Raw genomic sequence first — 14,851 nt, forward strand, 5'->3', positions numbered from 1 at the left:
TGATACAGCTGATGAAAACTGAACAGTACGAGGTCTGCTTCTTACATCACTAACCAGACCCACCAGCAATAACTATTCCATGGCTCTGTAATCCACCCCTAGAGGAGGGATTGGAATTCAGCAAAGAGACATTATTGCACTAAAAGATCAAAACATGAACTGCAAGTGCATCTGGTTGGAAAGCAGAAATAAAATGGAGGGGGGGGAGGTAAGGAGAAGGAGTATACCAGTCCTGTTGCTGTGTTGGGGTGGGTTAGAATGATCTGAGAAATAAAAGCATTCAGGCAAATTCTTCCACTGGAATTCTTCTGCAAGCAATATCATCCAAAGCAAATTAAGCAAAAAGAGGAAAACCTACAATGTTACATTACAGAAGCCTAATGTATTTTTTTCTAATACACTTGTCATTGATGACTTTAAAATGGTAATACAAAAAGCAAATAAGATTTTGATTATTTCTCTTAAACTACTAAAGCCTGAACAAGCAATGTAAAAAAGTGGTAACTTCTTTGATAACACAATGGTAACGCAGCAAAGGAGGTAACTTCAGAGTAACAAAAAGGTGCATAGTATTAAGCCTTCTTTCCGCAAAAGCAGCTTAAAATCTCTATGTCTATGGAAGGCAGTATTTCCAGACTTCAGGATGTAACCAGTTTCCATTGTTACACTCCAGCTGGAAAATTTTCCTCAGCCTGAAATTGGCCAATTTAACTTTGTAGGAGAAGAAGAATGTTTCTGCAAATTTTGCAGAAAAATTCTCAAACACTATGGAAGTAGCCAGTTTAACTCCTTTGAGGTAACAATTTTTTGCATCATATATTGGTCTGAAAATGGCTTGCTACTACCTCTTCAAAATTTCAAATCAGATTCAACCTTTAAAAGCTTGTGCACTAGCCATGTTTGAAGGGAGAAAAAGAACCATTCTAATTAAGCAAAGTTATTAGCAATTTATTTGCGTGGATAATCAGGGACCTAACCTAGCTCTCTCTGATGTCTATAAAAGAGACACTTTGCCTTTGGCATCAGTGTTGTGGGAGCAGAAATTATGACTCAGATTTAGCAATCAGATCTCGACATAGAAATCCTGCGCCCATGATGAGCACCTTTTAAATCAGGGAGAGTCTGTACATGCCTATGCAGTGACAGAACTGGGGGCATGATGGAGCCTGTTCTACTCTAGAACACAAAATCCTTCTCTAGAAAGAAAATGACAGAGCCTGTTTCTCAAGGCAACAGCTCCTTGTGGAGCTGCAAAACAGTTTTGGCCTTCTCTATTCCAGAACATGAATGGTGACCTATGAGGAGTTGGTAGGCCTTCCACAGTGAAGACAGCTATCAAGGTCCCATTATAAAACTGATTTGGATCCCCTTTTTAATTCCAGAGGATAGAAAGCTTTTACTTTGACTTTTTTTTAGTCTGTTTCATGGACAATAGGCACTTTTTTTTTTTTTTAGTATTTTGATAAAAGTAAGTAATTTGTTAGATTGGTATCCAATGTTTTGGGTTTTTTTTTTTGGATCTGCTAACTTACACTACATAGTGAAATGAAATGAAATGTGAAAAGCTACTGGTGTTGAAAAGAATTCCATGGTGATAAAAATGATTTTCTATGGTGATCCCACCATTGCTCAGGACTATTGTTTATAACAGAACAGAGATTCCAGGTTCTGACAAAATTATTACTTTTTCTAACTACATTGTGGTTAGGGACATAGACCTATTTTCCAGGAAATCAGTGACTTTAAAATATCTTGCCAAGGGCCACACAGAGTTTGTAGTCACAGATTCTTAATTTTCTAAGTGCTAGGTCTCCATATTATGCGCTGCAGCTAGTGAATTTAAAGCTTGATCGAAAGGCCACGATTGCCAAAGGAAGGTCCCCCATTGAGTTCATGAGCTTTGAATCAGGGCTTTTGATAGTGAATGAACATATTACGACATCAGGTGAATAGCAAAGAAAGCAGGGCTTTATTGTCACTCACTATTTTAATTATTAATAAGCCCATCGAGCTCATTAGCGTGAACTCTAGAAAGGTGCATCTCTACCTATCTATAAAAAAGAAAGAAAAAAAGAGAAGATTTTTTAAAACCTTCTAAAATACAAACAATTTCATATAAAAAACTTAGTTTACTACGTAGAAACTAAGCAACTGTAACAGCTACATCACCTTAATAACACAAACGATTAAAAGCAAGAAAATGCCTAAATAAAAGCATCCTATATTTTACATTGCCATCATATAGGTCAAGCTCCTAACTGCTAGCATGCATAAGAGAAAAACGTATTTCATTAAAACACAACCTAATCTGACATAAAAGAAATACTAATGCTACTCCTGGTTCAGTAACTTCAAAATACATACACAAAAGCTCTGTGACAAAGAAAAATTAGGTGTATGCAGAAATAAATCATGTATTGATCAGCCTGAAGTGCAAGTCTACATACATGCAGAATTTTACCATAGATCAATAAATGGTACCCTTCTAAGATTCCAGTGCATAAAAATATATTCTCAAGAAACAATTACAAGGACCCTGTCAGTTGATAACATAATCTGTTGATATCTATGTTAACTAATATAATCTTCACATAATAACACCACTTAAAGTAAATAGCATGATAGTAAAGACAGTATATTATTAGTAGCAATAGTAATAATAATAAACTACAACCCCCCCAAAACACAGATGAGAAAATCACATAGTGTTTACAATTATGATTGTTATGATAAGATGAAGTATGAATTTCTTTTGACTCCACTGAGGCCAGGAAACCATTCTATGGTTTAAATTAATAAGTGAAATTTACATCCAATAATCCTCATATTAGAAATGAAGAAGAGACCTATATATATATATCAAGATTAAGCCATTTCATTTATAATTACTGTAAGTGGCAACTGGAGATTGTAGGCAAGTTAGCAAAAGCATTTAAGTATAGTTAATGTAACAAAGAATTCCTAATATTTGATTTCACATCAAAATATTATTTTATTCCATAGGTTACTTATTGAAAGGTTTCCGCTTTGCCTTGGACAGTAACAAGAGGCAGGTTTCGCTGTCTGCTCTCTTTTAAAATTCTACAATCACTCATTCAGGAAAGACCTGTTCTGACAGATGGAAGCTAACTCTGCGTTAACTGCTAAAATTATTTGGCATAGACCCTGTCAATCATGGCAGCTTGCGGTGGAAGAGAAGTAATTACAGCACAGTAAATTAACAGATGAAACATCTCTTTCCCCACACTTAAAATTAATTAAACTCATCTGAAATTTGCAGCATTTAGGAACAGCTTAGCATTAAATTACTGCTTTATATTAACCCCTGAGCATGCTCAAACCTCCCAATCCACCAGGCTTCTACTACATGCTTAGCATTTTTGTAGAAATAGTTCATTAGTACCACAATCCATTAATTATTACAAATGAGTTCTTAACCTTCTAGTAGTGATAGACTTATTTGGATTGCTTAACATGATAGTTGAGTTGCCTCCAGCAAAGAAGACAGAAGAAGACAAAAGGAGCAAACCTGAGGCACAGGCTACATTTCACTGGCATAAACAAATTTCACAGTCAGTGGAGAAGTACTGGTGTTCACTTGGAGCAACAGGGAAGCAGAATCTAACACCCTCCGCTTGTCATGCAAATACTGGGTTTCTGCTGCATATGCAACATGGAGGGTCATGAAAGAAGGTGCAACGGGACTTCATAGCCTCCTAAGCTCACTCCCTCTTTTAGAACCCACATGTTTTGGCCAAGTTTGAATGGACAGTTTCCACGAACAGTAGGCTATTCCCAATCAAACACCATAGGGGCAATCAGAGCTGCTACAGCAAGAATCCGCAAGCTTTCCTAATCCTGCTTCTAGACAGGAGATAGGTTAAGATTTCTTTTACTTTAACCCCCACATTTTCCTCCCCAAGAAACTGTGCTGCGTAAAGAGGACCAAAATACTCTTCATCTTATAGTACATGGGCCCCAGAATCCTTGACTGGCATGCCGTTCTTTCCTCAGTTGTTAAAATAACTGTATAAATTTGAGTAAGTCATTTCACATCCAGTGCATATTGCTGACCACTTGTTTTGAAGCTTAACTGTTCATAAAGCATTTGAGACCCTGGATGCTATGAATGGAAAGTAGTTTTATCATCTTGAATTCCAAGAGGAAGGGCTGTCTGAAAATACACGGTGTCTTTATCTCTACTCTTCAGCAATGCTTCCTTACAAACAATTTGTAGAAAAATGAACTTCTGCAGATCTGATACTCTTATAGATAAATCACAAGCCTTAGTGCCCAAAAGACCCCCATAACAAAGTCCAGCCTTCACAAATATTACAGACCCACAAAAGCATCTCATATTCTAATACATGTATAATAATGCTACATCAGCTATCCTAGGACACATACATTGCCACCAACTATTTGCCTACGAGTCGATTAATTGCCCTGAAACTGATTTAACTATCTGCTCTGTGTACAACAAAAATTATTCCCTAAGTGTGGTGTGGTATCACTGACCACCCGGTTGACTGTTAACAGTGTATTTCATTTATTGAACCATGGTTACAAAGTCTTAACGAGCCACGCTTGTTGCTCATTAACTGAGATACGGTTTCCTCACTGCTCAGCTGAATTACTAGCGATTCCCTCCCCCGCTGCCCTTTTAATTTCTTCTCCAACTCTCTCCTTACAGGTTCCCCAGACCAGTCTTCAGCAGCCCTTGCCATCTGCAACCCCTCGGGTAAGTACCCTGCCACTCACCAGTCGGCAGCAAATTCACAGTTCCCCGGGCTTACATGGTCCAGTTTCGTCTTGTTGTCCGCCATGAACTCCTTCTCCCTTCTAGTGCCCTGAGGGCAAGACTCTTCCTCTAGATGCCTGCCTTTTAACGTGGCGGCCGCTTTCATCTCCTTTATTTCCACCTAGTGCGTAGATACTTGTCAGCTGGGTCCGATCAGCTATCAACCTTTCCCTTTCCATGTGACCCTCTTTTCCCCACTTTCAGGAAAAAGAGTTCCATGGTCCTCCCTTCAGACAACAAGTAACAGGGTTTCTTTCTTCACTCTGTTACATTATTCATAAATATATTTATTTATGCATAGGAAATGTAGCATCCTTGTTCTGACCCTGACCTGACAAAACATGTATGCACTATCGTGCATGTGAGCAGCCACAAGTAACTGAGTGAGACAACATGGGACAGCAAAGGTACAGCTATGCATAATGGTTTGCAGGAGAAAGACCTTTGTTGGAACAAAGATCAACAGTTATTCCTGCAAGTATAAGAGATATTACATATTTAATTAGGCCTGGGCTTCAATCACAGCATTCACTGAGGCATTTTCTAAATGTATAAAATAAATACATTTGTGTCTAGTGAAAACATGGCATTTTATGAAAACATTTGAAAATACTTTTTGAATGGTCAGGCATAATAGAGCCTCAGTTACACCACCTCATTCTAATCAGTGTAACATTCTATGAAAGCACTTTGTGGTACAGTTATTCCAAAAAATTACATGGACAGTAACTTTCTAATTTATATTCTGTAGCTCACATATATAATAAAGAATTCCAGCATGCCACAGGTCTAAATTAGTAGTTCAGTATAATCTTGGTCTTTCACATTAACAGATAAGAGGATGTGAATCACATGTTGTTATTTTCAGATAATGAGCCCAATTCACCCTTCCAATGCATCTTGTGTTGTGGTTTACATCTGTGGAAAATTCTACCCCATTTCTGATTTTAAATTTTTCACTCTGCACCACCACGAAGCCTTAATCCCGCAATTTGCAACAAGTGGAAGAGCCTTTGTAATCTCAATAAAACCCATATTAATCAACATCACTCCAAGGAGGCAAGCCCCAATGCCTGTAACATTAAATTTCAAGATTTAAGTTTTAATGGCTATAACATTTACCAGGCATCAGTCAATAGCACTGATTGTATTTGATATGATATTCTCCATGAGCAAACAGGTTGCATTACTTCACATATGTGGGCCCCATCACTGATGCAGCACTCTTACCTTGCAGGTCTTTATTATATGCATTTATACTCCACGCTTGACAATACCCCTTGTCAGGCCAAGCCTCTCTTGGTCGGCTATCTGGTACCATGTAAACCAGTACAGCCTCTTCCATGGTCAGGTTGTTGGTGACTAAACCGGTACCCCGACCTGGGTGAGGAGGGTGTGTGTACACCCAGCAGGACTAAAAGCAATACAGTACCTGTCAAAGGACAGATGAGCTCCCTGCAAGCCAATGGTCATCCATACCTGGAAAGGAGATGGGCGCCACCAGGTTACTCTGCCTGAAGGATCGCCAATGATGCAAAACAACTCAACTAAACCAGGAGGGTTGTTACGGTATCTAAGGTGCCCCAACAATCGCAGCACCTTCAGGATTGACTTGACTTGGCAATGCCACTATCTTTCAGCATGTGTATGCACACATGCACGTGCGCGCACACACATATATGCAGTAATTAATGAATTTGCAGTTTACTCAAAAATGAACTAGTGAAGGTCTTCTGAACCAATTATCCAAGATATTAAGAATATACCCTCTCCTTAGATTAAACAGAACTGGCAGTTTGTTTGTTAGTTTTGCACAGTATGTCAAATACTTTTATTGTAATAGAGAATACTTTCCCCACCTAGACTCTGAGTAAATAAGAAAAAAGTGTCCAAATTCTTGCCATTCTCAAGGGTATTGCTGACAATCTGTCCATCTCATAGTACAGCACTAAAGCTCTCATCTGTACTTAAAAGCAATGGAGACATATAGGACATATATATATGGTATTTATTCAGCTGAGATGGAAAAGGAGATATGTATATATATTACACTGGACATTAAACAAAATTTAGCTTTTCATATGCAGATGTACTGAAAAGCCAGTGGCTCCTACATAAACAACAGAGTTACACTGACACCCCACTCTTCAAGACTGAATACTCAGCAGACAGTAACACATCAAAAATTAAATGGTTCCAATCTTTCAGAATTACAATGGAAAAAATATTTAAGAAAAGCAAACAAAATACACAAAATGATACTACATAAAACTTGTCAAAAATACTAAGTTTATTTTCATGTGGAGAAATAAGCCTAAAGCTAATAAGCCAACATCAAATTTCACATTCAGCTATACATGTATATTGACCCCAATACAGGCTCCGCAGGCCAAAGCACTGCCCTACATGCAGTACAGGTCCTCACTACAGCTTATTTGATCAAACTGTTGTTACAAGACATTATTTTTGTACCACAAAAATATCCAAAACACTTTTTAAAATAATGTTCTAGTTGATACCATACCTGATAAATAAAACAAGAAGAAAGATAAAAAACTAGTCCATTTTTCTCTTTTTTGCCTTATTGGAAATTTTGGATGCAGGCTCCTTTTCAGATGCGGATTCCCATAATGCGTTTCTTACAAACCTAGCAGCAGCTCCTTTATCTAGTTTGGATGCTTTTTTCTTGTCTGTTAGTTCTTTAACCCTGTTCATATATGTTCTTATTCTCTCCTAAAAGATACCAAAATATAAAGCACATTGAATATCATTTTGTTAAGTTGTGCACCAATAAAATAAAAACCAGTGAGAATAACACTGCACCAGATAAGAAACATTGTATATTACCATAGTAACATATAGCTGAATAAAATATTTCAATTCTGTTCATTTTCTGGTAGATTCTTTGCAAACTGGAGACACTGCTTTAGTAGGTTTTCTGCAATGTAAAGTTGCCATACCAGAGTACCTATGGTGGCAGACCTGACAATTTCAAACATCTCCTAGTAAGCACATGTAATATCTTGATGTTCGCACATTCTTGTCCAACAGCATGACAGCTTATGGACCTTCACAGCAAGTCCTTACAAAGATAAATCCCACCCTGCAAGAGAACTCATCACTTTTCCCCACATAGAGTGCAAACTTAAGTCATGTGCACATTAATTATATATTCCTATATATAATATACTCCTATATTACATTTATTAAAGGAAAAGGGCATTACATTTTGCTTAAAAGCATATGATTGTTTTTATTTGTGACATATGTTTTATACAAACACATAAGATACAAGAATCAACTATTTTTCAGAGGATCTGGTTCAATTTCTACCCGTACTGCAGGCTTCTTGTTTGACCTTAGATTAAAACAAGACTAATTTTTTTGTGATTGCCCCTGGCAGATTTTACAGTTAAGATGTGATTAATCTTTTAATTGTCTTAAACAGCACTCCAACTACACATTCAGGCAATTAAGAGTGCCACAAAAAGGGAAAGCAGCCACCAAAATATCATATAAAAATGTGTACTATTTCTGTAGCTCATTTTCATCACGCCTTAAATTGAACGTGTGGCAAGGTTAGGACTGCACGGAAGTGTCCAACTAGCCCTGGTACAGTCCTTGCCGAGTGACAATCAGCTGACTGACAGCCAGATCTACGACTGCACCAGGGCTTGAACCATCCCTACTGTGGTATGTGCCAGCCAACAATCAGCACTGCACCAGGAATCAAACTGGCCCCAGTAAAGTTCTTACCAGCTGACAATCAGCTGATCATCAACCGGCTCCAGGGATCACACCCCAGCTGCTTGTAGCCCTAGTGCAATCCTGATCAAGCCAACAATGAGCTGATATATCACTTCTCTGAGTGATATATCACTTCTCTGACACAACCAGAGACCATAAAGGAGCCAGTCTGAGTCCCAGTACAGCCCAGCTGACAATCTGTTGACTGTTGGGCACCCTGCTCTCAACTTGCCAGTGTATATTGGCATTTATATTTTACATTTGCCAGTATATATTAATGTATATATACTTACATATAATGTGTGTGTATGTATACTGTAAGGCATATTGGGCTGCATAAGTAGGAGCAAATCAAGGGAAGCGATTATTCCTCTTTATTTGGCACTGTTTAGGCCACATCTAGAGTACTGTGCCCAGTTTTGGGCCCCCACTACAGAAAGGATATGGAAAAGTTGAAGAAAGTTCAGCAGAGGGCAATGAAAAAAGGTTAGGGGGCTGTGGCACATGACTTCTGAGAAGAGGCTGAGGGAACTAGGGCTATTTAGTCTGGAGAAGAGAAAACAGCAGGGGGATTTAACAGCAGCCTTCAACTACCTGAAAAGTGATTCCGAAGAGGATGGAGCTGAACTGTTCTCAGTGGTGGCAGATGACAGAACAAGAAGCAATGGTCTCAAGTTGCAGCAAGGAATGTTTAAGTTAGATACTAGGAAAAATAACTTTCACTAGGAGGGTAGTAAAGTACTGGAACAGGTTACCCAGAGAAGTTGCTGAATCTCCATCGTTGGGAGTTCTTAAGACCCGGCTAGACAAAGCCATGGCTGGGATGACACAGCTGGGGACTGCTGCTTTGAATAGGGGGTTGGACTAGACAACCTCCTGAGGTCCCTGCCAACCCTAATTTTTTCTGATTCTATGTGATGTCAATTAATTAATTTATCAGACTTGTTTTTCTAGTATGTTTAGGATCCACATCTCGAAGCGTTTCGCAAAACACTTGCCACCATTTACATATAAAAAAGAATTTAATCTTTAACTAGTTAATCTGGACTAGATAAGAAATCCTAGTAAGGTATATCACTTCTCTGACACAACCAAAATTATTAAGAGGAATGGAAGGCAACCCTACACATTTGAGCACGGGGAAAAGGAACTGATAAACATCTCAGCAAGAAGATAAAAAGAAACAAACTCTAATAACTTTCACTAGTACCATTTGATAGGGGTGTGCAAAATTGGCCGTATTTGATTCGGATTCAGCCCAAATCAGGGACAGTGATTTGATTCCTTGATTCAGATCACTGTCCCCGATTCAATTCAGCCAAATGCGAATCTGAAGATTCGATACTGATTTGGATAATCAGTGATTCAGCCATAGACACAGCTTTAAACGTTTTTTCGACATACCTCAAAGTACCAGGCGCAGCTCGTGAACGCTGCAATGCTGGGAGCGTGGGAGGGCTCCCCTGCGCACTTCACGGTGAACCCAGAAGTGGACTGGAAGTACTTCTGGTCCACTTCCGGGGCCGCCGGGGAGCGCACAGGGCCTCCCCTGCAGCAATTGGCTGTAGGAGGACCCTGGGTGCCCCCCCAGACCCAGGAGGCACCAGTCGCCAAGCCAAGGAGGCATGGGGGGCCCCCAGCATGCTCCCTGGCAGACCTGGATGTGGACGGGATGTGCTTCTGGTCCACTTCCGGGTCTGCTGCCAAGTGCGCTGGGAAGCCCCACACTCTCCTGTGAGATGTTCCATCCACCCCAGTATCGCAGCATTCATGAGCCCCCTGGCATCTTGAGGTATGTAGAAAAAAACATTTAAAGCTGTGTCTATGTCCAAATCACCAAATCCTTCCAAATCTCTCCAGAGGGTTCCGATTTGACTTGGAGAAATTTAAGGGTCTCCTGATTTGATTCAGATTCAGAGATTCAGCCACTGAATCGGGCCGAATCTCCGCCAAATCAAATCAGGGACCGAAGCTTCACACGCCCTACCACTTGAATCCTTCTGCACGTACACCAAAAAAGTAAGAGTGACTATTTTTATACCCTTTCCACGTGGATGATAATAACATCAACATCTCTTGGAGAGAAGCAACATTTATTCATTCACACTGATGCATGTAAGAGAGAGAACTAGATGAGTGTCTATACAAGGATAGTTATGCTCTCTTACTCATCAACAAATATCAAGTAAAACAATGCATTCTGCTTTATATTTTATGCTGTATGTTGAGAGACTAGATCATTTAAAACAATGCAACCCTGTTGCAGCAGCACAGTATTGGAGGGTACAGAAAGTAGCCATTTTGCCACCAAAAGTTGGATTAGTTTTTTCATGATGTGCTCCATGTTACAAAACCAAATTAATACAGAATATGATCATTTGCTATTGAGAGTAGATTCTATACTTTTCTATACTCAATGCACTCTATACATACTATTAACCTTGATTATATAAGAATTACTTTTAGATGTACTGTAATAGTAATAGTATATATAAAGTATATTACTATTTGTAGATGTAATGCAGTTCTTATTTATACATGCAATTAAAAACAGTAATGATGAGTTTTGATTTTTATTTTTCTTCAAGTTAAATTATTTGATTTGATTTTTTAAGTCAGCAGAATTTCCAAGATAGCAGATCTTATATACTGTTCTCGTGCATCTAAATGGAATATAAAGACAAACCTAAAAGATTTATTATAGGTTGTAAATATGTCACTAATGCAGAATTACTGGACAGTACACATACAACTGGTGCCAAAAAAGCTTTTAGCTTTGTTGCTGAACTGGATTCTTTACTGCTGAGAAAATGAATTAATGGAGGAATTGGAAAAGGGGGAGAAATCTTTCCCGTCTTTGCTAGTAAATCAACCACACCATACTTTTAGAGTCATACAAGAGCAAGAAAAGGCACCCTCGGAGATTAACATGATTCCAAGTATTTATAGGAAAAAACACCGTACTGGAAGTTATAAATTACAATTAGACATGTAACATTTTTCCATACAAAAGATATAGGTGAAAAAGCTGGTCTGCTTGGAGTCCAATTTTCCAAACAAAGGTGGAAAAAAGGAAAGATAAGTTGACACCATGTATCTAGTTCTGCTTTTTCAATTTGAGCAAGCTCTACAACTTTGCTTTCAACAAGCAACACTGTTTTGAGCTAAAATTATCATGACTCTTAATTTAGAAAGCTCTACAGGGTATATAAACAGGCAGTTGTATAACAACATCCATACAATAAATACATGCATGACAACTTGTATCAATTTTTTTAAGTTCATTTATGTTTAATTATGTAAGAATTACTGGACCTAGGCAAATAGAATTTTGCAGTACAGATGGTTTAAGTATCTTACCAGCTCCTGTTTCACTGGATGGTCCTTGGGATTGATCCCTTGAGTGGCCAGATATACTACAAGAAACAAATGTGTTTAGTCAAATGTTATTTAGTCAAATGTTATTTAGTCAAATAATTATGATTCCAATTGTGCAGCTGATAGCACACAGGTGAATGGCTGCTCTCACTCATGGCTATTTGCAGGGCGGGAGCCCAACTATACTGTTTAAGGGTTTGATTTAAAATACTCTAATTGACTCTTCCAGTAACAATATAAACATGGTTGACATTTTATAGCTATGAAAAAAGATGGAAGAAGTTGGCAAAAAAGAAAAAAGACTTAAGCCCTCATTTACATACATGGAGCTATGTAATTAATTTTCATGTAGAATTTCAGCAGTCCTTGCCCTGATCTGAGGATAGCAATAAACTTGGGAACAGAGTAACTGCAAAATACTAGACAGGTAGATGACTGTGTAATACATTATTATTTAAAACATGCAGCTACCTAGAAAGTGTTAAAATGCCCACAATAGTCTCCTTCTACAACATAACCCTGCTGCCTTATACTCACCCCAGAACATCGAATTTAACGTGTATGCAGAAACCAAATCCAGTTTTGCTTGTTCAAGAGGATCCAACTAAAAAAGAAAATATAACTACCACAATTTGCTCCTGCATGGTTTCTTTTTCCGAAGTGCACAATGGATTTCAGAAATATACACAATTATTTTTATAATTCCATGAGAATATATTTTTGTACAGAACCAATAGGACATGTACGTTGCTAGTTAGGGCAATAGTGAAGAGTTATCAAAGAAACTGCAAACAATCTTTCATGGGCTGTATATGCTTAAAAGAGCTTGGGGGATAGAGTATGTCCCCATTAATGAAGATGCAAACTTTGCCAGCATAGCTTGTCCCCCTAAAAGTGGGAAAAAATTAACTATACTGGTATAAGACGCTTTATACTTCAAACTACCTCCACAGTAAAGATTGTACCAATTTGACTATTTCAGTATAAAACCTGTGCCTGAAGCAGTTACATCAGTACAAGTACTGTCTGCAGACCATGTGCTTTAATCCCCTTCTCTCTGTCTGCGCAAGGTTATTCCCTGATTTAAATGTATTCACGTTTTTTTTCCATTCTGTATTAAATGACACAGGCTGATAAAATGTTATGGAACCAAATGCTGACAAGTGGTTAGCAATCCTGCTACTCCCACTTCTCAGGATAAAGCCTGTATTTGGTCACCTAGATTTTTCTCAAAATAACTTTACTCTTCCTACTCCTCCCTCCCCACAAAAAACAAGTTCTTTAAATCTTTTTAAAGTTCTAAAGTAAGTTTAGTATGCCACAGAATTCATGAATACAACACTGTACATGTTACTCTGTGTGTTCAGTATATGATGGCCATACACCAAAAGGAACAAGACGTGTAATGAGATTTTTTTCTTGACTGTCAAAGTCAATTTATTGTTTTAGTCCTATAGGATTCCCAGAAACTCTGATAACATTGTTGTATGGCTCACCAGCTCTAACATGGATACTATCAAAGGACTGGTGTTGTCAAGATGTTTTCTTCATAATTTATTTACAGAGAAACCCTTAGAGGCTGAAGAAGTTCCTTTTTACATGAGTTTTTTCTTGCCCCAAAGAAAGAAATTACAACTTGAGTTTAAATGCTAAAATATATAGATGCTTGACAAAGTCCTCAGGCAATAGCCTGCCCTGTCTCTATAGCCTGAAAAAAGTAAGTTTTATAGGCTGCCTTCAACCTGCTTTTAACATAGCTGGAGGCAACAGTTTAGTGGGCTAATCAGTATACCTATGAACCAAAAGTTCAAATCCCACCACCACCTGCTTTCCTTTTCATCCCTCCTAGATGCACAAATGGAGTGCCTTGAAATTTACTACATGCAGATTTGTTAGACAGACTGTGAAGAAAGAACCCTTTTCTGCTCCAGAGAATATGAAAGATCCCAAGGCACTTTTCCAAAGGGCAGAGATGTCTTTGGCCTAAAGAACCACCAATGCTGAATGGTGGTTGGTTGCCATATTTCAACTCAGAGGTAACTCAGTGCTTAGCTTGTGAAGTACTCTAAGATGAGACGTTTTCTATAAATGTAAAATATTACTTCAAACACAAGGTGCCTGAAGCAGAAATTGTCTGCTTGGTTATCAGCCTATACAAGGCTTAGCACAATGGGACCCTGCACTTCAACAGTGTTTCCTAAATGCCATCATGTTACAAATGAAAAAAAGAAATGGTTGGAAAGGGACTCTACCTTCTGAAGAAGTTCACTCCGAGAAACTGACATCATAGTCTTCAGCATCTCATCTACACAACCAAGAGATTTTTCAAATGCTGAGAGATAATCCTGAATTTCAGCTGGGTATTCATCTCCATTAATATCTTCTTCTGCCATATCCATCTAGAGAGATCAAAGATAACAATAATATTTTTATCAAATATTTTGAGGTAGTGAAACAGATACATTTTAAAATATGGAAAAATGGACAGCAAATTCAGGAAGTACTAGATTAACAGCTACCTTTCGCAGAAATCATCATACAATTAATGCCAATAGTTACAAAATTAATCACACTTCAGTTTCTGCCCTTACTGTAGCTCTGCATAGCACTAACGACCATTATGAACACTACTATCCTAATACCGCATCTTTTTGCACCACTCTAAATATTTGGCTTCCATAGTCTATATAATGATAATGGAAAGTATACTTGCTTGCTAAAAGAAATGTCACATAAATCACACTGCAGATGGAAAGTAAAAGGCTAAATCAACAGCTGGCAGAACACTAAAAACACAGAGATGAGTTTGATTTAGATCAAGCTACTACCTCAGTTCTGCTGTGGTTCAGTTGGATCAGTTTTATCTCCCAATCCTAAATCTGAGTCAGTTTAAGAACCTACTGAAAAAATCAGAAATCTGAATGC

The 14,851-nt window shown here is 38.2% G+C and overlaps 1 protein-coding gene across 1 annotated transcript; it reads right to left on the reverse strand.

Annotated features, from left to right (window-relative positions):
* Positions 1 to 6,790: 6,790 nt before the first annotated feature.
* C1D (C1D nuclear receptor corepressor) lies at positions 6,791 to 14,325 on the reverse strand. Its single transcript, XM_014518896.2, has 4 exons — positions 14,179 to 14,325; positions 12,464 to 12,530; positions 11,909 to 11,964; positions 6,791 to 7,534 (listed from the first exon to the last, which is right to left on the reverse strand). Exons 1-4 carry the CDS (start codon positions 14,323 to 14,325, stop codon positions 7,358 to 7,360), a joined length of 447 nt encoding a protein of 148 aa, XP_014374382.1. The 3' UTR covers positions 6,791 to 7,357.
* Positions 14,326 to 14,851: the final 526 nt, after the last annotated feature.

The sequence above is a fragment of the Alligator sinensis genome, unplaced genomic scaffold (assembly GCF_000455745.1).
Source record: "Alligator sinensis unplaced genomic scaffold, ASM45574v1 scaffold939_1, whole genome shotgun sequence".
In the NCBI taxonomy this organism is placed as follows: Eukaryota; Metazoa; Chordata; order Crocodylia; family Alligatoridae; genus Alligator; species Alligator sinensis.